The following is a 22671-nucleotide window of genomic DNA, read 5'->3' on the forward strand; positions in this document are numbered from 1 at the left end:
TGTATGGCCTTTTCCACCTTAGACAATGCTGACTTGGCCTCCTCAGTAAGATGCCGAGGGGAAGCAAGGTCTGAATCACCTTTAAGAAAAATATCATATAAAGGCTTCAACTCAGCATTGGGAACATGTAAGTAGCCCCTAATCCAATTTATGTCACCCAATAATTTCTGAAAATCATTTAAAGTATGTAAATCATCAGTTCTAATAGTTACCTTTTGGGGTGAAATAGTCTCATAAGAAATACTAGCACCAAGATATTTAATAGAGTCCCCTGATTGCACTTTGTCAGGCGAAATAAACAAGCCTTTTGATTGTAGTAGATGTACTAAGTCAGTATAAGCTGCTTCCAGTGTGTTTTTAGTCTTGGCTGCTAGCAAAATGTCATCCATATAATGTATGCACTTTAGTAATGGATGCTTTTGTCTGAGTGGAGCAATGGTCGCTCCCACAAACATTTGACACATTGTGGAGCTATTGGCCATGCCTTGAGGCAAAACCACCCACTCAAATCTTTGATCAGGCTCCTCATGATTACGTGAGGGCAGCGTAAAAGCAAAGCGCTCAGAATCCTGCGGATGTAACGGGATGGAAAAGAAGCAATCTTTAATGTCTATGCTAATCACTGGCCAATGCCTAGGAATGGTTGAAAGTAAAGGCAAACCTCTCTGGATGGGCCCCATGAGCTGCATTTGAGCATTAATGGCCCGTAGATCATGTAACAACCGTCACTTTGCAGATTTTTTCTTGATGACAAATATGGGTGTATTCCATGGAGACGTAGAGGGTTTTATATGTCCTAAATCTAATTGTTCTTGTACTAAAGCATGAGCCGCAGTCAATTTTTCAGAGGAGAGTGGCCACTGAGGCACCCATACTGGCTCCTCTGACTTCCAGATAATAGGCACCTGATCCTCAGCGGCCCCTAAGAAAAACCCAGCCCATGTCTGTCAAACTTTTGTTGAAGTTCCAGTGGGTGTCGGTGTCCTTGCAAGTTGTTCCCTAATCCTAAGCCTGGCTTATATCCCATGTCTTGCATTATCCCTCGGGCAACAGCTGAGTACTCATTACTCAGTTGAAAACCCATGTCTTTCATGAGATCCCGACCCCACAGGGAGATTGGGAGATCAAGCACATATGGTTGGAAGGTGCCAAAATGCCGTTCAAAATCCTTCCAAGATAATTGCCTACAACTAATTTGTGGAGCTTGAGCTTACCCTAAACCTCTTAGAGATTGATCTGAGAGCTTCACCGGCCACCCTTTTGACCAGTCCTTTTGTGCAATGATACTATGATCTGCTCCAGTATCTAGTAGCCCTGAAATGGACTTTCCCTCTACAGTTAACTTTAAAATAGGACGGTCACACATATCCAAGGACAAATAAACACAGTTCCCTCCGGTGGCTCCAATCTCATCACTAGTCCTCAAGGAAGAGTCTGCAGGAAAATGGGTGTGTAAACTGGGTAAAACTAATAATTGAGCAATCCGGTCCCCCGGAGAAATGGATACAATACCCTTTGGTGCTTCTACCATAACCTTTACTGTCCCCACCATATCCGGATGGATAATTCCAGGGAAAACATGGAGACCTTGTAAAACAGAGAAGGCACGCCCAATCAATAAACCTACAGTGTCAGGTGTGCCTCCTTTTTCTTTATTTTTACTTTTATCCTGCGCATCTGCTGCAACAACATGTCAAGGTCCTCGGAGCTTTCCGAGCCGCTTGTGTCCTCAGGTGTTTTAAGTTCAGTCAAATCTGGGTAAAGCCTCCTCCTATTTTCATTTTTAGGTATTTTTTCCTTCTCACTACTCTTGCTTTTAACGCTCTCCGCTACTTCACTGTGGGATCCCTCAGATTTTTCCTCATGTAATTGTTCAAGAACTGTCTGACCCTCACCCACAGCCTCCTGGCATTTAGAATCTGTAATGCACCCTCGAATCAACTTCCAGAGTGGTATAACACCATCCTTTAATGTGCCTTGTTCATAAGCAAAATCCAGATCTTTCCCTAATTTATCCCAGCTAGGAACCGAAAGACTTCCTGAGAAAGCAAACCACGGAGCCGCTGTATCAGCTTCTCTTAAGAACGTCTGTAGAGTGCTCTGTTTCACTTCAAGTCCTTTTGAACGTAACAGCCCATCCAGGGCCAACAAAATTGGGCTTGAGGAGGTAGCGCCCATAATGTCCCCAAAAGTATAAGGAAACTGAAAGTACAAAGTTCCCCGCTCTCTCCTTATTTACAGAGGAGCATACTATCCTGTTAAATCCCCGCTCCATCTTTATCTACAGAGGAGCATCCCGCAACTTACTTGCGGATTCCCACTTACCTGGGAACTTACTGGTGCACCACCCTGGCTGCTGAAAGTTCTAAATCCTGGGTTAGAGGGGCGCCACTTCCCCTTACAGGCCACCAATTGTCACGTCCCCTCGCCAGCAAGGAAGACACGACACAGGATTCTTCTTTCAGCAGTTTATTCAGGACCCTTGAAGCATGGCGAAAAAACTCTCTCTCTCCCAGTCTGGACTAGCTTAAATTCCTCGCCCAGCCACGCACTTGTGCCACGTGGGAAAAACTGATTGGTACATGAAAGCGAAAACAAGTCAGAGCTCAGCTCTACAGACTTGTTGAGTTGTTTACTTCAACAACTCCAACTGCCAAGAAAGCGGAAGAAGGAGACTGACGCCATTTTTAGGGTGTGGTCGCTGGCTCCCTACACGATAACAAAAGAAACAAACAGAAAATCACTTTATGGGGTGGGAGAGATCTAGTTTTGAATGAATTTTCAAGTCTGCTCCCCAGAGTCAGCACCAAACAGAAAAATGAAATCCGAAGCCAGACCCATCTGTAAATCAGCCACTAGGGAGCAGGCTTGCCCCAGTGCATCCCCTCTCCCCCAAGCAATTTTCTACTGCTGCGTTCTAGAGTCAGATTTCATTGTGCCCAGGAGAGGGAATGGTCAGCTTGTGAGTGGACTCTGCCTCAAGTCTGGGTTGTCCATTTTCCCTTAGCTGCTTCATTTTTCTGTCCCTTCTTCTCTTCCTCCTCCTTATTATTGTCTCTTTGCCTCTCTTTCTCCTCCCCCTTTTTCATCTCCTTCTTTCTTCATACTGGGCATTGAACTCAGGGTTGCTTAAGCACTGAGCCACATCCCCAGCACTTTTTACTTTTTATTGAGGCAGGATCTCACTAAGCTACTTAGGGCCATGATAACTTGCTGAGCCTGGCTTTGAACTCATTATCTTTCTGCCACAGCCTCTGAAGCCACTAAGATTTCAGACACTTGCCACCACATTTGGCTCCCAGCCATATTTTATTTTGATACAGGATCTCACTAAGTTTTCCAGACTAGCCTCAACCTCATGATCCTCTTGTTTCAGCCTCTTGAATAGCTGGATTATAAGCAGGTACCACCATGCTCAGTTTAAATGTTAGTCATGCTAAAAGCCACATATATTATTTGAGAGCATTTGGAAATAAGAAATGGAAAATCTAATTGTGAGATGAGGCTCGATTGTCATGTGTATCTTGTACACATGACAGTGTGCCACTGTGGAGTGAAATCAAGGGAAAGAAATAGATCAGAAGAGTCCAGGCTATTAAAAATATTGTATAGTACCAGGTTTGGTGACATGCCTCTGTAATCCCAGCTACTTGGATAGTTCAAGATGCCCTCTTCCTAGCACCTCCCCTCCAGTCCTGTTTTGCCAGAATTTTACATAGAGTGGTGTCATTTTTATGGAAAATGTTCACCATTAGCTCCACCTGTAAGTACACAGGAGTTCACAGCTGATAGACATCCTCAGCAAGGACACAACCAATGTTGGTTTCCTTGAGTTGTCTGAAACTGATGGTAACCGTTTGGAGTGTGTGTGGTTGTAGGAAAGTGTTTAAAACCCTTTAAAACCAGGAAGGTAAGCATGGGGACTATAAAAGCAATAATTGCCAATGGCCAAGAGATAGGTATGCTGATCCAGCTTGCTTGCATGATTATTTATTTATTTTTAGTTTTGAAGATTGAACCCAGGGGCACTACACAAGGGTAGTAAAAGGTCAGTCTTGCCAGTGTCAATCCAATAACCAGCACACAGGCTTCAGAAAAAGAAAAAAGAATGTTTATTACTTTGCAAGCAAAGGAGCAACATAGGGGACTCCTGTCCCAAAGGCTGTGATCTGCCCATCAGCAGGAACAGGTTGTTTTTAAAGAGGTGTTTCAGAGGAAATGAGATTAGAGAGGAGAAACCAGGAAGGAGATGATCAGGCAAAGAAAGTTCAGGGAGGAGAAGGTTAGGGAGAATGTTTTTTTTTGGGGGGGAATGTAAGTTTCAAAGCCACAAGGTTTATAGTGAGAAACTGATGTGACTCCATTTTTGAGAAACCAGCCTCTACCTCAGAGCAAAGCCTGTCCAAGAAAGGGGGCATGACCCTTGTCCTTGGAAAAACCCACAGAGCGCTTCTAGGCACATACCCATACTGCTGAGTTATCTACAAATAACAGGAGAGATCTGTGGTGCCAGGTGTCCCTGACTCAGTTAGGCTAGGTGAGGATCCATAGCAACCCCCTAGCAACCACCATTCACCATGAGACAGGAAAAATACTGGGGATACCAGATGACCCTCCCAGTAGTTTATGGTGATTGATAATATGTTGGGAAACCATGTAGTTCAGCACATACTCCCCTCATTGATCAAAGCAATCAGTTCAAAGGAATCTCCCTCTTGTACTCACCAATCACCCCTACCCAACTTGTTCCCACCAGTGAATGTGCTAATCCTGTTTTAGAGTTGTTTTATGATTTTTCTTGTGGCATGTGATGATTTGCTAAGTGTGTATAAAACTGCTCAAACCCTGGGCTCAGGGCCTCTCAGTGTCACCAATTGCTGTGTGTGCAGAGGACCCAGCTAGATCACAATAAATGCCTCTTTGCTGCTGACATCGATCTCAGTCTCTGTTGGTCTTTTGGGGGTCCCGAACTGGAGCATAACAATAATAAAAGAGCATCAAGCGAAGCCCTGTTACACATTCCCAATCCTCTCTTTTTTGGAGGAACTGGAGATTGAATGCAGGTTGTTTGATCACTGAGCACATCCCCAGTCCTTTATGTTTTTATTATGAGACAAAGTCTCACTAACTTGCCCAAATTGTCCTTAACCTCGCAATTCTCCTGCCTCAACTCCTGAGTTGGTTGAAATACAGGTGTGTGCCACTGTGTCAACTACAACCACTTTGTTTTTAAACAACCACCCCAAAATTTTCTTCAGTATAAGAAGATAACATGAGTCACTTTTTTAAAAAGAGAGAGAGAGAGAGAGAGAGAGAGAGAGAGAGAGAGAGAATTTCTTTAGAGAACAACTTTATTTAAAGGATATAACAGAAACAAACTTCTCTCATCACAACATCATACATGTATTCTGTAGGAGAGAGAATTTTATAATATTTATTATTTTGTTTGTTTTTGGTGGACACAACATCTTTATTTTATTTTTATACGGTGCTGAGGATCAAACCCAGCGCCCCACACATGCCAGGTGAGTGTGCTACCACTTGAGTCACATCCCCATCCACAAGTCACTTCTTTCTTTTTCTTTTATTTTGGCACCAGGGGTGAACCCAGGGAGAGTTAACCAATGAACCATATTTCTAGTATTTTTCTATTCAGTAAATACAACCTAATGGAAGAGATTGAAGTGTAAGTTAGAAGTGAAAGATGGAGACCAGGCAGAGATATATAAGGGAGTTTATTTTTTTGACTTGACAAGGAAAGGCCATCTCTCTATAGAGAGAGGGCAAAACAGGCTTGAGTTCTGGGTCTTTTATGGGGTAGGCTCAGGAATCAAAGCTAAGTGCGTCCCAATGCTGGTGGTTAAGGGTCAGGTTGTTATGAGGGGGTGGTGAGCCTTTCTCAGAAACACCCTTGGGTGGGAAAGTGAAGCTTTTTCCTTAAATGGCAGCTGTCAGTTAAGATGGCCATCCAGGTACTCAGCAAGAACCTTATATTCCCTCTTTTTTGTTTTTTGTTGGGCCCCATAGGGAACAGAACTGTAGGCCAATCTTCTCTAACTGCTTCATGCTGTGAAGAGGCAGGGTTTGAATCATTAGGACAATAAGGGAGGTTCAGTGGTGGTGAAATGCTGTCCCAGGTGGCCTAGTTTGGGTGAGAGATTGGTATTCCTTCAGCAGAGGAGAGCTATGTTTTCCTATGTTCAAGGTCTTGTTGGAGTTTTTTTTTATCTTGACCTTTACTTACGAGATTGATTGACATGTTAGTAGCATTCCTTCTGTAGGTTCAGAAAAATCTACTTTTCTTGGCCATAAAAAGGCCAAGGCCCTTGGATTCTGCAGAGCCACAGCAGCTAAGGAATCAAGCTGGAATTGTATGGCTAGTATGGTTTGTGCAAGTTGCTGTGAGTCTCCTGGAAATTGAAATGATAATCCCTGGTGGTGACACCACAGGGAGGTGAGTGCAGAGTGAGGGAGGAGGGCAAAAATGAAAAAAGGAAGGATAGCACTCATGGTTCTGCAGTGTTCATGTGGTCCTCAGAGACCAAAGAAAGATTGGGGGTTCTGGCCTTGGAGAGACACAGAGAGGGCAGAGAGGACTATTTTAAATAGGGTTTAGAAACTCGATATTGAATGCCCTCAACGTGGGCCACCAAACAAGTGGTAAGAATCACCTGATAGGGTCCAGTTCATTTTGCAAAGAACTGAGAGGAGGAGGCAGGCTTTTTGAGGGTGGTAAAAGTACCAGGTCATCAGGAGACAGAGTGGGAGAAAGAGAAGAGGCAGAATTGGCTTTGCCAGAACAACATCCCTGTGTTGCCAAAAGAGGTTCCTAATGTATGCAATAAGGGGCCAGAAAAGATGAGGAGCAAGGGGTAGTGGAGAATCAAAAGTTTTGAGCTGAGCAGTGAGGTGAGCTGTCCATATAGAAGCTCAAAGGGGAGATGTTGAGTGGCTTCTTTGGGAGGGCCTGTGACAAAGGAAGAGCCAAAGAAGGAGTTTAGCCCAATGTAAATGTAATTCAAGGGACAGTAGACAACAAGGGAGGCTCCCTTTACCAAAGTAAAGGCTTTGATGAGAGCAAGAACTTCAGCCTGCTGATACTGGGAGTAGAGGCTCTGACACAACTGAGGCTAGAGAGACTATTGCCTACCCTGTTCCATGAATTCCCTCCTGAAGGAAGGGGGAGCCATCTGTAAACCAAGACTCAGAGTGAGAGGGAAAGGATGGGAAGGTCTAAAATCTTAGTGCTGGGCCAAGATCTAGGTTAACTGTTGTGTCTCAAGTGGAGACTTGTCACTGCCATTTCAAGGGGGTAGCCTTGTGAGGAGGAGGGGAGGAGAAGGGTAGAATTACTTGCCCAAGGGAACCGGTGTGTGGATAAAGAAGAAGAGCCCTAGGTGAATGGAAGAAGATGTGTGGTCATTGTTCTGGCCCTCAGGTCAGGGTCCAAAGCAGCTTAAATCCCCAGAGTGATGAGAAAAGCTTTTGGGATCACAAAGAGAGGGACAGCATCAGCAAGGAGGGAGAGCAAATGTTGTGATTGGGCAGAAAATGGAGTAGGTTTTGAGACAGTTTTGAACGTACTCATAGTGTGAGGTGACAGAAGGGCTGGGAATGTCCACCTCAGCAGTGGGTCATTGGAAGGCACTGGCCAACAGAATAGGAGATGGTCCTAAGGTAAGGGTGAGGGTCAGAGGAGAAGCACGTGAGTCTGCATGGAAGCATCTATAAGGGGAGAAGGAGAGCATAGCCCCCAACTTTGTGAGGATGTCCCTTCCCATAAGGGGAACAGGACACTGTGGAATGACCAAATAGGAATGAGTAAAAATTAGAGAACCAAAAGCACAAACAATGCTAGGTTACTGTAAGGGTTAGTAGTCAGCCCCCAGAACACCTTGAGGACTGAATATGTAGCCCGGTGTCTAGGAGGTTGGAGACGGGCCTACGTGGCATGGGCAGTTTTACCCTGTGTTTCCATGGAGTTATGGTAGTGGTTGGGTAATGGGGACATGAATCTTTTCGGTCCTCTGCAGGCAGTCCTAAGAGTTGGAAAGGGGAACTGAAGGGCCATATGTCTGGGGATCCCCCATGTGCTTGAGGAATGTGAACAGCCCAGTGTCCCTCTTGATGACATTTAGGACAAAAATCCAGAAATTTTGAGGCTTGGGACATATACAAGCCCAGTGACCCATCTGACCACATTTAAAACACGGTCTGAGTGGTCCTGAGGGACCATCCCATGGGCCAGTGATACCAGGGACAGATAGCTTGAGTGAACATTTGATATCTTAGCTTTCAGTTCTTCTCATCTCTCTCATTATACACCTTATAGGTCACTTCCAGAACCTCAGCTTTGGGATTTAGAAACCCCTTCTCAAAGCATGTGCCACAAGGAGATAAAATTGCAATGCATGCAGTCCAGGGAGAGAAATAAAGAATGTCCACATGCTTTTGCCACCTTCAGTGTTGTATTCACTCAAATTATTCAACATAATTTCACTCTATAGGTTTTTTTTAATATTTATTTTTTAGGTGTAGATGGACACAATATCATGCCTTTATTTGTATGTGGTGCTGAGGATTGAACCCGTGTCCTGCCCATGCTAGGTGAGCGTTCTACCACTGAGCCACAATCCCAGATGTCAATAGGTTTTTAATCAAGAAAATGACAATCCTTAATGCTAGGCACTGCAATAGACATAATCAATTTACAGCAATCAATTCTAGATTAATTTTAAGCATTGCAAACACACTTAATCATGACAGGCTAATGACAGACATTCCCTCTGCATGCTTATTCTTCTCAAGCCTGCTTGCTGAGCCAATCCTCCCAAAACACCCTTTACCTTGTAGGGGAACCAAAGAGTGCTTTTCCATCCCTGTTCTCATGGGTAGGTTTTAGGAGTCTCTCCTGTGCCTCTAACAACTGTCTTTCAATTTTTGTCTTTTCTTTTTAGTACTTATAAGGTTCTTGCTTAGGACCTGGATGGCCATCTTAAATGACAGCTGCCATTTTAAGGAAAATATTTCACTTTCCTGCCCAAGGGCATTTCTGAGAAATGTTCACCATTCCCTCATACCAACCAAACCCTTAACCACCTGCATTAAGGCCCACCGAGCTCTGATTACTGAGCTCCATCCCAAAAAGTCCCAGAACTCAAGCCTGTTCTGTCTCTCTCTCCTACAGAGAGATGGCCTTCACTTGTAAAGTCTGAAAAATAAACTCATGGGTATCTCTGTCTGGTCTCTGTCTTTCATTCCTTGCTTTCCTTTCACCCTCATCCCAGGCTTTCAGGTTTTTTTTTTTTTTTTTTGGAAAAGAATGTTTAAAGACATCAATTTTACATGCCAGTGTATAGGAATTAAAAGTATAAAGTATAAATACAAATTAAAGAATGCATTTCATGGTGTTTATATAGGCTCTCGTTCTCCTCACAGATAGACAATTTTCTTCAAATTAAAACTTCCCCCTGGAGTCACATCAATATTCGATGTATTTATTCACTTATTTGTTTATGTACTTTTTTGGTTCTGGGAATGGAACCCAGGTCCTTCCACATGCTAGGCAAGTGCTCTGTCACTAAGTTATATCACCAGGCCCTCAGTTAATTTTTGTAAGTTTACTTATTTCTGTAGAAAAGCATAGGTTCTGGGTTCCTAGATTGTACAGGTGAAATTGGACAGTGTTCCAAAAGGGTATCTAGACTCTTTTGATGCAGATGCACAAAGGAATATGCATCTTTCAGTAGCACTCCAGGGAGTGGAACCCAGTCCCCTTCTGACCCGGTCACCCTTACACACCCAGTCCTGTTTATCATGACACCCTACAGTTGTGGGCTTTCTCACAGCATAAATGAATCTAGAGTCAAAAGATGAGAATTCAAAGAGCAATCTGGGTGTTTTATCCCCAGGGCTGTGTGGGGACATGTCCAGCTCACAGTCCTTATTACAATTGAATGAGTCTGGACACACCAGAATATCTTCAAGTCCCTTTTTGGTCATAAAAACCCTTAAAACAACCGGTGATGACACATCTCATATTGCAGATCTCCCTTGCCTTTATTTGATATTAAAATCCATCAACAGAGCAGAATGAATGCCGTTCAGAACTTGCCCCCTGCCACACATGCAAGTTAGATGTAGAGCCAGAGGAAAAAAAGTGTCATAAAGAGGGGTGAGGCACACAGATCGCTGTGTGGGTGACAGATGGGCTGGCTGTGTAGGACCTGCACTCTGCTACCTTTTCAAGAGTGAGCTACAGTTTGCTTGCACATTCAACTGGGTTCTAGTTCACTCTGTATGAAAAAGCCTTCAGGCTCAAATTAGAACACATACACAGGCAACTTTAGGATAATTCAGAAGATTTAGTGAACCTCCTTGGTTGGGAACCTAAGGCTAAGGTTTCTCCATAACCCCACCAGCCTAAGTCCTCAGCAGGAATCGCCATTTAGGGGATCTTGGTCTAGGACCAGGCAGCACAGGCAGGGTCACCCATTTTCCCACAGCCACCTCATCCTTACTCATCCTCTGATCATCTGCTGATTGAAAACCTTGTGTCCCTTCGTAGGGAGACATGGGAATTGTTAAGGGAATGTCTGTCAGTTATGAGCAGCCTTCTCCCCCACCAGAAGGTGGTAATTTATTAAGTTTAGTTTAGAAATATTTGCAAGTGTTATCTATCTGCATTATTCTACTATTTTGATGAAATCTAATTTGGATGGTTTAATTGGCCATGACTACATTATTTCAGGAAAGATTCGGTAGCAGGATGACAGGCAAGGTTTTGTAAGGTCCAGAGATCCTATTTTATTCTCATTGCATCCAAAGGCCAAGATGCCAGGTTTGTAGGTCTATGTGGAGGCCCACAAGGATGTTTAAGCCTTGAGGGTCTGGGTGGCACTGAGATTGCCTTAAAAGGGCTTTTGAAATTTTACTGTTGACTTAGAATGTTCCAGACCTCCTGTGTTCCCCTACAGTGTAGCCACAGACAATGACCTGATTTCAATTTTTTGCTTTGAGTTCCTGGGAATGAACTTCATTGATTACCAAGTACTTGGTGGTATTTATCCATTAGCCCCTGGACTATTCCAGTGTCAAAATCAGAAAACTAGGTAAAACCATCATGGAAGATGTCAGAGGACTAATCTTGAGATTCTGTTCATTTCAGACTATGTACTTACGGACCATCCATAAAACAAAATAGTTTTTTCATGTGCATGAAGCATATAACCCATTGTAAAAATTAGGGTCTCTAGTTATGACTCTATACAGACACATACGGCTCTATATAAAAGGTCCAATCTTCAGGGACTTCCTTCCAATGTAGCCCCCAGCATCTGATTCCTTTCCCCAACCACACTTCAGGCAGTGTCTGAAATACTGGGCTCTGAGTTTCCTTCATGATCCCTCTACATCCTGGTTAAACCTCCAATTGCATAGAGGGCAGCTTTTTATACACACCCAACTAGGCAGTTGTTGGACAGGAACAGTGAATGAGGCCCTGGTTGTAGAGAAACATGCGGCCACATTGAGGACATGAGACAGTATGGAAAATAAGGACCTTTGGCTGCCTAAAGACCTTCAGTATTGCTGTGAGCTCAGCACAGAGTTGGGAACATCTCCTGGGGTGGATGGCACCCTGGGCATCATAGCTCTCCAGAGGGGCAGGGTATAGCTCTAGGCTCAACTGGCTCAGGCTGGCAGTGTGGCACAGCAGGTCGCTGAGGACCAACATGGAGATGTGATTCCAGAATAAGCACAAGGCCCTGAGCTCGGAGCAGCGGCTCAGGGCAGGTAGAATGGCTTGGAGCTGGGAGTCCGCGATCTCACAGGCTTTCAAGTCCAGGCTCTTCAGGATGGCTGCAACAGTCTCCAGAAGAATTTGGAGGGGCTCCAGACTAAAATTGGTCAGTTTGATGCCCTTTAGATCCAGGTGTCTGAGCTGTCTGGTGTTTGGGCATTGGGAAAGAAAATTCCAGTCTAAATCTGACAGCGGGCAGTTGGTTAATGAGAGGGCTTTCAGGGGCATCTTCAGGTGACTAAGGAAGAACCAGGAAGTTAGTACTGAGGGAAAAGATGAACTGGCCCAAACCCAAGGTCACTGTGACCCTCTGATCATGGTTGACATTTTGTAGAATCTGCTCATTCAGGTCACTCCATCTCATCCTGAAACTCACCACTACTTGTGTGGCCAGGTGGCTCCTCCATCTCTATGAATGTCATCCTCAATGACAAGCAGAAAGCCACATATCTAGCCACAGGAAGTCAGGAAGAGTCATGTACGAAAGACAAATCCAGGAAAGATGTGGCAAAACACACTGGGGTTAACCCCAGCAGGGCTCACTCCCTGTCCCCTCTGCAAGGTCTTACTCCCTGCTCTTCACTCACAACCCCTGAGTCATCACCAGGAGATGGTTGTAGAGAAACATGCAGCCTTCCCAGGTGGTCATTAGAAGTGGGCTCCTCTGCTCCCAGATGGAGGACACAGAGCTTCCTTGTTGAACAGGTACAGGTGAGGGGGCTTCCCCTCCTTCAAAGTCCTTACCTCTACCCTGCATTGTACTCCTGTCACTGGACAGGCCTCCCAGGGAAGGAACCTCACACCCACATCACTAGCTTTTGTCCCCATCAGCTGGCTTCCCAGTATGGTGGCACTTCCCAGACCATGGACCTGGTTTAGCCCTTTGCTCTAACACAGGTTAGGAGATCGAGCTTCAGGATACAATAGAACAGATGATGGGTTATTCACCTTCCAATGACTTGTTCACCATGAGAGTGTCAGTGGCTGGCACATAGTAGGTGCCCTTTCATATTTACTGATACTCATCTGCACAGGAAGCTCACCCTCCTTACTCACCTCAGCAGCTGCTCCAGGTGGCCCTCGAGGAGAAGAACAGCATCTACACAGGGTTATTTACCTTCCAGTGTCTTATTAACCATGAGAGTGTCAGTGACTGGTAGGTGCAAATTTCCTGTAACTGGTCTGCAGAGGGTGCTCACTCCCCTTACTCACCTCAGCACCTGTTTTAGGTGGCCCTCGAGGTGGAAGACAGCATTGGCACAGAACTTCCACAGGCAGTCCATCCTGAGGAACTTCGAGGTGAGCTGGGCAAGCAGCTGCTCCTTCTCCTCTTCGGAGGTGTAGGCAGGCATATAGAACTGGAAGACAAGCAACTTCCTCAGGTTCCTCATCTGGCCCAAGAAAGGAGCACAAGCAGCCAAGGTGGAGGGCACCCAGGCGTAGTGCACTTCCACCTTCTGGACAGAGTCCAGCTGCAGCAGTCTCAGGACCTTCCTGATGTGACAGGTGGGTTTCCCAAAGATCTTCAGCCTATTGCAACACAGGTGCAGCCTGTCTTTTCTCTGTCTTATCCACAGGAAAAAGTGGGTCAGGAATTCATCCTGAGGCCTTTCTGTGAGGCACATTGCTGGACCATGTTTCAATATTCGATTCTTCTTAATGTGTGCAGGCATTGACTGTGGCTCCAGAAAACATCCTCCAGAAGTTCTGGGGAACATTCCACAAATCCAGCACCTGCAGTTTCCACCTCCTGCAGGGACGACAGCAGAGTCTCAGCCCTGAGGCCCCTTCCTTAACCACCCAGCTGCTGCTCCTTGTTCCACCTCTTCCTTCTGTCTCACTTTTTTCCATCCACTTCCCTCCAATCCAGCCTGGTGCCACCATTTGTACAGACTGAGGCAGAGGCAGGTACAGCCTCCTTCATGTGTCACCAGCACTGCCACAAGCACGTCCACATCTGGAAGCCTTTCCCAGATGGGGCTCAGTATGGCCAAGGCCTCTTCTTGCTGGCAGCACAGGAAGAATATGGAGCACACTTCAGCACCCACTCTCCCTGCCTATACCCATCCCTTCCATGGCACTGAGGGTGCTCCTTTCCAGGCCACCTGGGTCCACTCACCTGGGGTGATCCTGCTGGGCAATCAGCATGTCCAGCCCATCCAGGGCCACTGGATCTTCTCAAGCTGTGGCTTCCTCATCAGGTCCTCCAAGGGGAGGTGGGTGAAGGGCGAGCCCTGCACCATTTTCCTCAGGACCTCAGTGTGTCCCCTGCTGAAAGCCTCCACAAAGAGTGGTGGGAAGAGCTCAATGGGCAGGCCCTCCAAATCCAGGACAGCCCTGGACTTGTTGCTCAGCAGGCTGCTCCCTGCCAGCTCCAGCAGCGTGGGTGGGGACTGGATGCTCATCCTGGGGAGTCTGAAAGAAGAAGGATCCTGAAAAATAGTCCAGGGAAAAGGCCACTATCCCATCCTTTGCCAACCACTGGGAAGCGGGTACTGGGGAGACCAAAAACTCACTCCAACCCTAATGGAGGAAAGCCTTTGATTATTATTTTGTCCTTATAAAAATTTGTGTCATGTGATTTAATGCAGTAGACTCCTCAGTTTCAATAACTACAGTGGCTCATAAAGGAGTTGCCCTCACATGAGTGGTGTTATTTTTAATTTCAAAAAATTAAATTATAAAGCATGTGCCCATATTATAAAACACTTGGAAATTACAAGGCTGTCTCATGAATACCTATTACACAGGTGAGATTCTGCCACCTTAGGGGGGAGTTGAAGAGAACAAACAGATCAGAACAGAGTCTGTGAACTGTTGCATGAGATAGTTTGAAGCTTTTTGTTTAATTTGTTTAAACAAATTATAAAATTACAAAACTACTTAAGCCCTAAAGTATAATTTGGGGGATGAGGCAATATTGGGGATTAAATTCAGGACACTCAACCAGTAAGTCACTACCCCAGCCATATTTTGCATTTAGTTGGAGACAGGGTCTCACTGATTGGTTCAGCATCTTGTGGTGCTGTGGGTGGCTTTGAACTCTCATTCTCTGGCCTCCTCAAACTCTGGAGTTGTTGGGATTACAGGTGTTTGCCACCACACCCAGCAAAACAGTATAATTTTAAGGGCACACAAAATAAATATTTTTATTATCAGAAAATAGAATCTCAATCAATTTGAATGAAAAAAAGGATTGCAATCCACTTCCTTGCTAAAGTTATTTTAAATTGGCTTCATCTGGAGCTCAGTAGAAGAGCACTTTCCTAGCACATATGAGGCACTGGGCTTGATCCTTAGCAGCATCATTATTAAACAATGGGCTGGGTACTTAACTTTATTGATAGAGTGCTTACCTCACATGCACAAGGCCCTGGTTCAATCACCATACCTTCATATAAATAAATGGATAAATAAATAAATTATATTGTCCATATAAACTTTAAAAGATACAACAATTTATAAAGAGAAAAAGTGAGGGGCCTGTGTGCACAAGCCTGTAATCAAAGGGGCTCTGGATACTGAGACAGGAGGATCATGGGATCAAAGTCAGCCTCAGCAAGAGCAGGTGCTAAGCAACTCAGTGAAACCCTGTCTCTAAATAAAGCACAAAAAAGGGCTGGGGATTTGGCTCAATGGTTGAGTGGCCCTGGGTTCAATAGCCCATACCAAAGAACGAAAGAAAGAAAATTGAAAGTGACATAAACCAAAGTGGAAATCCTAGTGTTCAGGATAAAGGTAAAACTACAGTGAGAGGCAAAATTAAAGTTCTAAATTGGTTCATGAGAAAAGATAGGAACAAAATTGTTCCTGAATCCGCACAGGTGAGGTGGGAACAGTGTGGTGTTCAGAGCGGTGAGGGACTTACAGAATCTGTCCAGGTATGCAGGGTTCTTGGAGCCTCAGCAGGCCAGGCTGGTTCTCCTTAAGCTCCAAAATTCTTGCATTTCTCTTCTGGCTCTGAAGAACATTTTATGAATCTCTCTGATCACGCCCCCGCCTCCATCTGATTGACTGGCCTCCAATCAGAAAGCAGTATCTGATCACGTTCTCCAATCTCCACCCATTTAATCCTGATTGGATTTTCTTCCTCCAGATTGATTGAATTCGATGCTCATGCAGGTGCACAGAATCAGGGAGAGTGTGAGAGTCAGGGATGCGTCCCTCTGTGCACTACACACCATGGACTCAATTTTGTCCATATGTGACCCTCCTGTTTCTCCCGTGACACAGAAAAGCACTGAATCCCTAAGAAAAAACAACACTTGAAAATATCTTTCAAAGGGATCTTTGGCCATATGAAAATTATTTGAATTTTTTTCCCAGAAATTCCATAGTAAAAACAGCTTTTTGAAGACAGTGGTGTCATCCACAAAGACCACAGAATGGAAACCATGTTTACAACAGTCACACAAATGTCAAGTTACCTTGCAACAAATCTTGGCACATTCAGAGAGGAAGAGCACACAAGGAGGGTGGAATCAGTCTTCTAGACTTAGGGCAAGACTTCTCCTGTTTGTCTGTCTGTACTCAGGATTGAACCCATTGGTTCTCTACCACTGAATCACATCACCTGCCCTTTTTATTTTTTGCTTTTATTTGGAGATAGGATCTCACTAAATTGCTTAGGTCCTCACTAAGTTGCTGAGGCTGGCCTCAAATTTGCCATCCTCCTGTCCCAGTCTCCTGAGTTGCTGTGATTACAGGCATGGGTCACCGTGCCCCATCAGACTTGGAAAAGTCTGAAATCCACTGAGGGTGGAAACTGTGAGCAACTTGAAAATGGGAGAGAAAGACACAGGTTTCGAAAGCAGGTGTTTCTGACACCAGGGAGGCCACCAACTGAAGAGTCTTCCTTCAGAATCAGGGACCACCCAGGGCACATCTCCCAGGCAACCTTTGCTCCAGGAAGTTTCCAGGGCCCTTTAAGCTGTGAGAAGTTCACAGGCAAAGAAAGATTTGAACAGCCTGAGTAAAAAGTAATTCAGGAATTAAGGAAGCTGAGACAGAGAGAGATGGAGTGCTTGGATGATGAGTCATGTGAGGGGAGGACTTATGGGGAAGATGTAGAAGGAATGCTTTGATTAGCAGCAGTTACAAAATTGCATTTCTGCTTTGTTATTCTGCCTTTGTGTTAGCTTTTTCACGCTGTCACTAAAAGACCCAACCCCAACAACTACAGAGGAGGAAAAGTTTTTCTGGGGGCTCATGGTTTCAGAGGTCTCATGCACCCATGGCAGGTTGCATTCCTTGGGCCCTCAACTTCAGGTGAGGCTGAACATCATGGCTGGAGATTGTGGCAGAGGGAAAAGCAGAGAACAGAGAGGGAGATGGCCCCTTGCCAAATACAAAATATACACACCATATTCACACCCCCAATGATCACCTTCCTGAGCCACACCCCACCTGCCCCCAGTTATCACTCAGTTAATCCCATTGGGAATTAACTTACTGACAAAGTTCAGCCTATAAACCAATCATGTCTCCTCCAAAACCATTGTCTCACCGGTGAGCTGTTGGGAGACATAGCATCTAAACCATGATGGTCTTCTTGGGTATTTTGTTGGAAAATATCTCTGGTCACATGACAGTTGGATACTTACAGTTGAGGTTATTTTTGGTTTCTGTTTCACATAATAAATTACCACAAATGACCCACATTTAATCTCCTATGTGTGCAGTAAATTAGGGCTAAGGCTATTTCAGAGGCCTAATTGCTTTTTAGGTTCCACAACATTTGAAGTGTAGTCTCTTACTGAATTATAAATTTCTCTGGCATTTGTGTGTGTGTAGCCAGCAGAAAGGGTGACTTCATGCCAGAGCCCTGCCTTCTCTTACCACACTTGACTTGGTGCAGGAGGCAGGTAGATGTTAACCATCAACCTAAGTCATAAGAGACAGTAGCTCTCCAAAGAGTAAGTGTAGTCAGACATAATAGGGCAGGAATGCAGACACCTAAAGAAAGATGAGTCAGAGCCCCATCCAGGAGGCAAAGGGAGACAGAGTGTCAAAGGCAGCTTTGAAACAATTATCACTGGCTCCACAGATTCAGTACCAAGGGTGGCCTCAGTTCAAGTACAATAGGTGGCTACTGGACAGGTGGTCTCTTAGAAAACATGGAGGGGGTGAGGATTAGGGAGGATTTTATGCACAGCTGAGGTTGGGGCTGACTGGTTTGTGATAGTTCCTGCCATCAGGCAGGGATGACCAGGGAACTTCCCTTCGCAGCACCCTGCTTGCCCTTCATTAGGATTTGACACAGTTACTGCCTGTTGATTTGAGCACGATTTATGTTTCCAGCTTGGGATGAAGATTTTTTTTCTCTGGATGTATCACATAATGGTTAGGGTTTGATTCTATCTCAGTGCCAGGATGGACTTTTCCTGGTTGGTTCAAACCCTATTGGAGGGAATTAATAGATGACTAGGAATCAATGTTGAAACTCATTAAGCCACATTTGAACAACAAGGTTGGTGTGGAGGGAGTGGCTCTCAGTGTCCCTCCACCAAGAAGTCCCTGTGAAATTCAATTTTGCTTGTTCATTAGGCCTTGGGTATCTCATCTCCAAGCTTTGGCCTTTACTATTAATGAAGAGTTACATTTTTGCAGAAATTTTATGAGTATAGATGTTCATTTTTAAAAAATATTTAGGTCCTGAATTTATTTAAAATTTTTTTTTAACTTTTTTTTTTTTGCACTGGGAATTGAACTCAGGAGAGCTTTACCACTGAGCTACATCCTCAGTATTGTTTTCATTTTTATGAATTAATTACTTAGTTAATTAAATTATTCGTTTATTCAGTTTGGGTACCAAGGTTTGAATGCAAGGGAACTACGCCACTGAGCTATATTAACAGCCCATTTTTATTTTTTTAAAAATTTTTTATTTTTATTTTATATTAAATATTTTATATATTTATTTTATATATTTTATTTTTATTTTATATTACCTTGGCTAAGGTGATATAGGTGGGAGGTGTTTCTCACCTGGAGGTGCAAGTTACCTCTACCCTGGCTGCTGGGAAATATGAGCTCCACCTGACATCCAGGTGGTAGTGGTGTCCGGCCTAAAAGGGTGATTTTCCCCTTTCCTGGCTGCAGGGGTTTACCAGCTTTCCCAAGACCAAGGTGCCAGGGGTCTCCTGCTTGGAGGGGCGAATCCCCTCTATTCTGGCTGCTGTGGTTTACGAGCTCTCCCCCATACCAAGATGGGAGGTGTCTCCCACTGGAAAGGGCGAGTCCCCTCCACCCTGGCTGTGGAGATACATGAGCTCCTTCCCACACCCAGGGGAAAGTGGTCTCTTTTCTTGAGGGGTGAGTTTCCTCTACAATGTCTGAAACAGTATTAGAGCTCCCCCTGACAAACAGGTGAAAGGAGGTCTCTCACCTGGAGGGGCGAATCACCTCTACCCTGGCTAAGGCAGAATACAAGCTTGACTTGGCACCAAGATGGGAGGGGTCTCTCGCCTAGGAGTGTGCATCCACTTTACCCTGGATGCAGTAGTATATGAGTTTCCCCTGACACCGAGGTGGGAGTGGTCTTCCAACTGGAGGTGCGTGTCCACTCTACTCTGACTCTGGTGGTATAGGAGCTCCCCCTGACACCCAGGTTATGGTGACTCCCGATTATAGAGTCCAGTCCCCTCTACACTGGCTAAGGGGGTATAGGAGGCCTCCCCCTAGCCAGGTGAGAGGGGTCTCCCTCCTGGAGCAATGAATCCCTTCTACCCTGGCTGTGGACATATACAAGCTCTTGCAGACACACAGGTGGGAGTAGTCTTCTGCATGGACAGGAGAGTCCCCTCTACCCTGGCTTTCGCTATACAAGCTTCCCTGACACCCAGGTGGGAGAGGTATCCCGCCTGGAAGGGCGAGTCCCCTCTACTTTACCTTGTGCCATATAAGAGCTCCTAGTACACCCAAGTGGGAGGGATCTTCTGCCTGCAGGGGCATGTTCCCTCTACCCTTGCTGTCACAGTATTGGAGCTCCCTCTGACAGCCAGCTGGGTGGGGATCCTGCCTGTAGGAGTGACTCCCCTCTACCCTGGATGCTGAAGTAATCAAGCTCCCCTGGACATCCAAGTTGGAGGGGTCTCCCAATTAGAGGGGCTAATCCTCTCTACCCTGGCCGCAGAGGTATAGGAGCTCACCCAGACACCCAGGTGGAAGGGGTCTCCCTCCTGGAGCTGCGAGTCCCCTCTACCCAGGACACCCAGATAGAAGGGGTCTTCCATCTGGAGGGGAGAGTTCCCTCTACCCGGCCTGCAGTGGTATAGGAACTCCCCAGCCACCCAGATGGGAGGGGTCACTCACCTGAAGGAGAAAGTACCCTCTACCATGGCTACAGTGGTATGAGATCTCCCTCTGACACCCATGTGGGAGGGGTCTCCTGCCTGGAGGAGCAATTCCCCACTACTCCGTATTTACTAAATTAAAAAAAAAAAAATGTTAGAACTTTGGCTCAGTGGTTTAGTGTCCTTGGCTTCTACTCCTGGTACCAAAGGGGAAAAAAAAAGAGGAGAAAAAGAAAAAGTGACTTGGGTACCTTGTTCTTTTGCTGAATAAAATTTTGGGGTGTGGAGTTTTAAAAGCTGTCATTTTGCCTATCAGAGGAATAGTTTGTTATATTTTTACTTGATTTTTTTAAAAAATAAATGACAGCAGAATGCATTATAATTCTTATTACATGTATACAGCACAATATTTTATATCTCTGGTTGTATATAAAGTATGTTAACACCAATTCTTGTCTTCATGCATGTATTTGTATAATGATGTCCATTCTATTCCACCATCCTTGCTAATCCCTTGCACCCTTATTTTTCCTCCCACTCCTCTGTCCTATCTAGAATTTATCTATTCTTCCCATGGTCCCCCTCCCTACCCCACTATGAGTCAGCCTCCTTAAAGCTGAGAAATTTTTGGCATTAGTTTTGAGGGGGATTTTCTAACTTCACTTAGCATTATCTTCTCCACTGCCAGCCATTTACCTGTAAATGCCATGATTTTATTCTCTTTTAATGCTGAGTAAAATTCCATTGTGTATATATGCCACATTTTTTTTATCCATTCATCCAATGAAAGACATCTAAGTTGGCTCCACAGTTTAGCTACTGTGAATTGTGCTGCTAGAATCATTGATGTCGCTGTATCCCTGTAGGATTCTGTTTTTAAATACTTTGGGTATAGTCTGAGGAGACTAATAGCTTTGACAAATGGTAATTTCACTCCCAGATTTCCAAGGAATCTCCATACTGCTTTCTGTATTGGCTGTACCAATTTGCATTCCTACCAGAAATATATGAGTGTGCCTTTTTTCCAACATCCTCGCCAACACTTATTGTTGTTTGTCTTCATAATAGCTGCCGTTCTGACTGGAGTGAGATGATATCTTAGAGTAGTTTTGATTTGCATTTCTCTGATTGCTAGAGATGATTAAAATATTTTCATATGTTTGTTGATTGATTGTACATCCTCATCTGAGAAGTGCCTGTTCAGCTCCTTGGCCCATTTGTTGATTGGGTTACCTGTTTTTTTTGTTTTTTTGTTTTGTTTTTTTTGGTACAAAACAGATGTTAGTGGAATGAAAAAGAAGAAGTCGACCACAACACAGTAAGAACAGTGGGGCTTCAACTACCCCCCCCTTTTTTTTTTTTGAGAGAGAGAGAGAGAGAGAGAGAGAGAGAGAGAGAGAGGAAAAATTTTAATATTTATTATTTAGTTTTTTTGTGGACACAATCTGTTTGTATGTGGTGCTGAGGATGGAATCTGGGCAGCATGCATGCCAGGCAAGCACGCTACTGCTTGAGCCACATGCCCAGACCAGTCAACTCCCCTTTTCAGCCCTGGACAGATCATCTCTGCACACAGTAGACATTTACAGACCATCCCACCCAACAACTGCAGAGCAAACAACCTTCTCAACAGCACAGGACACATTCTCCATTTATTCTCAAAATAAATCTTTGTAAATTTAATAAGAATGGAATCCATAGCCGGGGGAACACCTGGACAGTTACAAAGCGTGGGAATTCTTCAGCGTGTTCCCCAACAACCAATGGGTCATTGAAGAAATCAAAACATTGTCATGTATATAAGAAATAAGAAAAATAATTAAATAAAAAGAGAAAGTGTAAAATGCCTGCAGACCAGTGAACAGGACCACACAAGATATTCAAACCTGTGGATACAGCAAAAGCAATTCTAACTGGGAAGCCCTCAGCAAAAAATAGCTTCATTAGGATAATAGATCTTGAATAAATGGCCCAATATTGCATCTCAAGGGACTGGAAAAAATATGAATGGGTCATGCCCCAGTTATTAAATTTGGGAGAAGTAATAAAATCATCTAGCTTCTCAAGTAGCTGGGATCCCAGGCATGTGCCACTGCAGCTGGTTTTTCATACTTGTTTGTTAATGTTTTGGCGACCAGGCAGTGAACCCAAGGGTGCCACATCAGTGAGCCCCATCTCCGGGTAGGATTTTGAAACAGGGTCTCACAAACGTGCTTAGAACCTCACTAAAATGCTGAGGCTGGCTTTGAATTCACCATCCTCATGCCTCACCTCCTGACCTGCTGGAACTACAGCTGAGCACCACCAAGCCAGCTTTTCCAGTTGTTTCTGGAAGAGAATCTTTCAGGACATCAATTTGGCGCACCTGTCCAGACCAATTAAAGAATGCATCCCATTGCTTTCATGTGGGTTGTGGTTCTTTCTTTTTGAATATTTCTAACAGATAGACAGCTCTATTCCAATTAAACCTTCCCAATGTGGTCCCATCATTTTTGGATTTATTTATTTGTTTACTTATCTCTGTGATGCCTTGAATGGACCCCAGGCTCTTTCACATGCTAGCAAGTGCTCCACCAC

At 44.7% G+C, this 22671-nt stretch overlaps 1 protein-coding gene across 1 annotated transcript; it reads right to left on the reverse strand.

Moving 5' to 3' along the window:
* Positions 1–11464: 11464 nt before the first annotated feature.
* Positions 11465–13425, reverse strand: LOC143404279 (PRAME family member 12-like). Its single transcript, XM_076862508.1, has 2 exons — positions 13013–13425; positions 11465–12038 (listed from the first exon to the last, which is right to left on the reverse strand). The coding sequence occupies exons 1-2, from the start codon at positions 13423–13425 to the stop codon at positions 11465–11467; spliced, it is 987 nt and encodes a 328-aa protein (XP_076718623.1).
* Between the last annotated feature and the right edge of the window lie 9246 nt (positions 13426–22671).

The sequence above is a fragment of the Callospermophilus lateralis genome, chromosome 7 (genome assembly GCF_048772815.1).
Source record: "Callospermophilus lateralis isolate mCalLat2 chromosome 7, mCalLat2.hap1, whole genome shotgun sequence".
Taxonomy (NCBI): Eukaryota; Metazoa; Chordata; class Mammalia; order Rodentia; family Sciuridae; genus Callospermophilus; species Callospermophilus lateralis.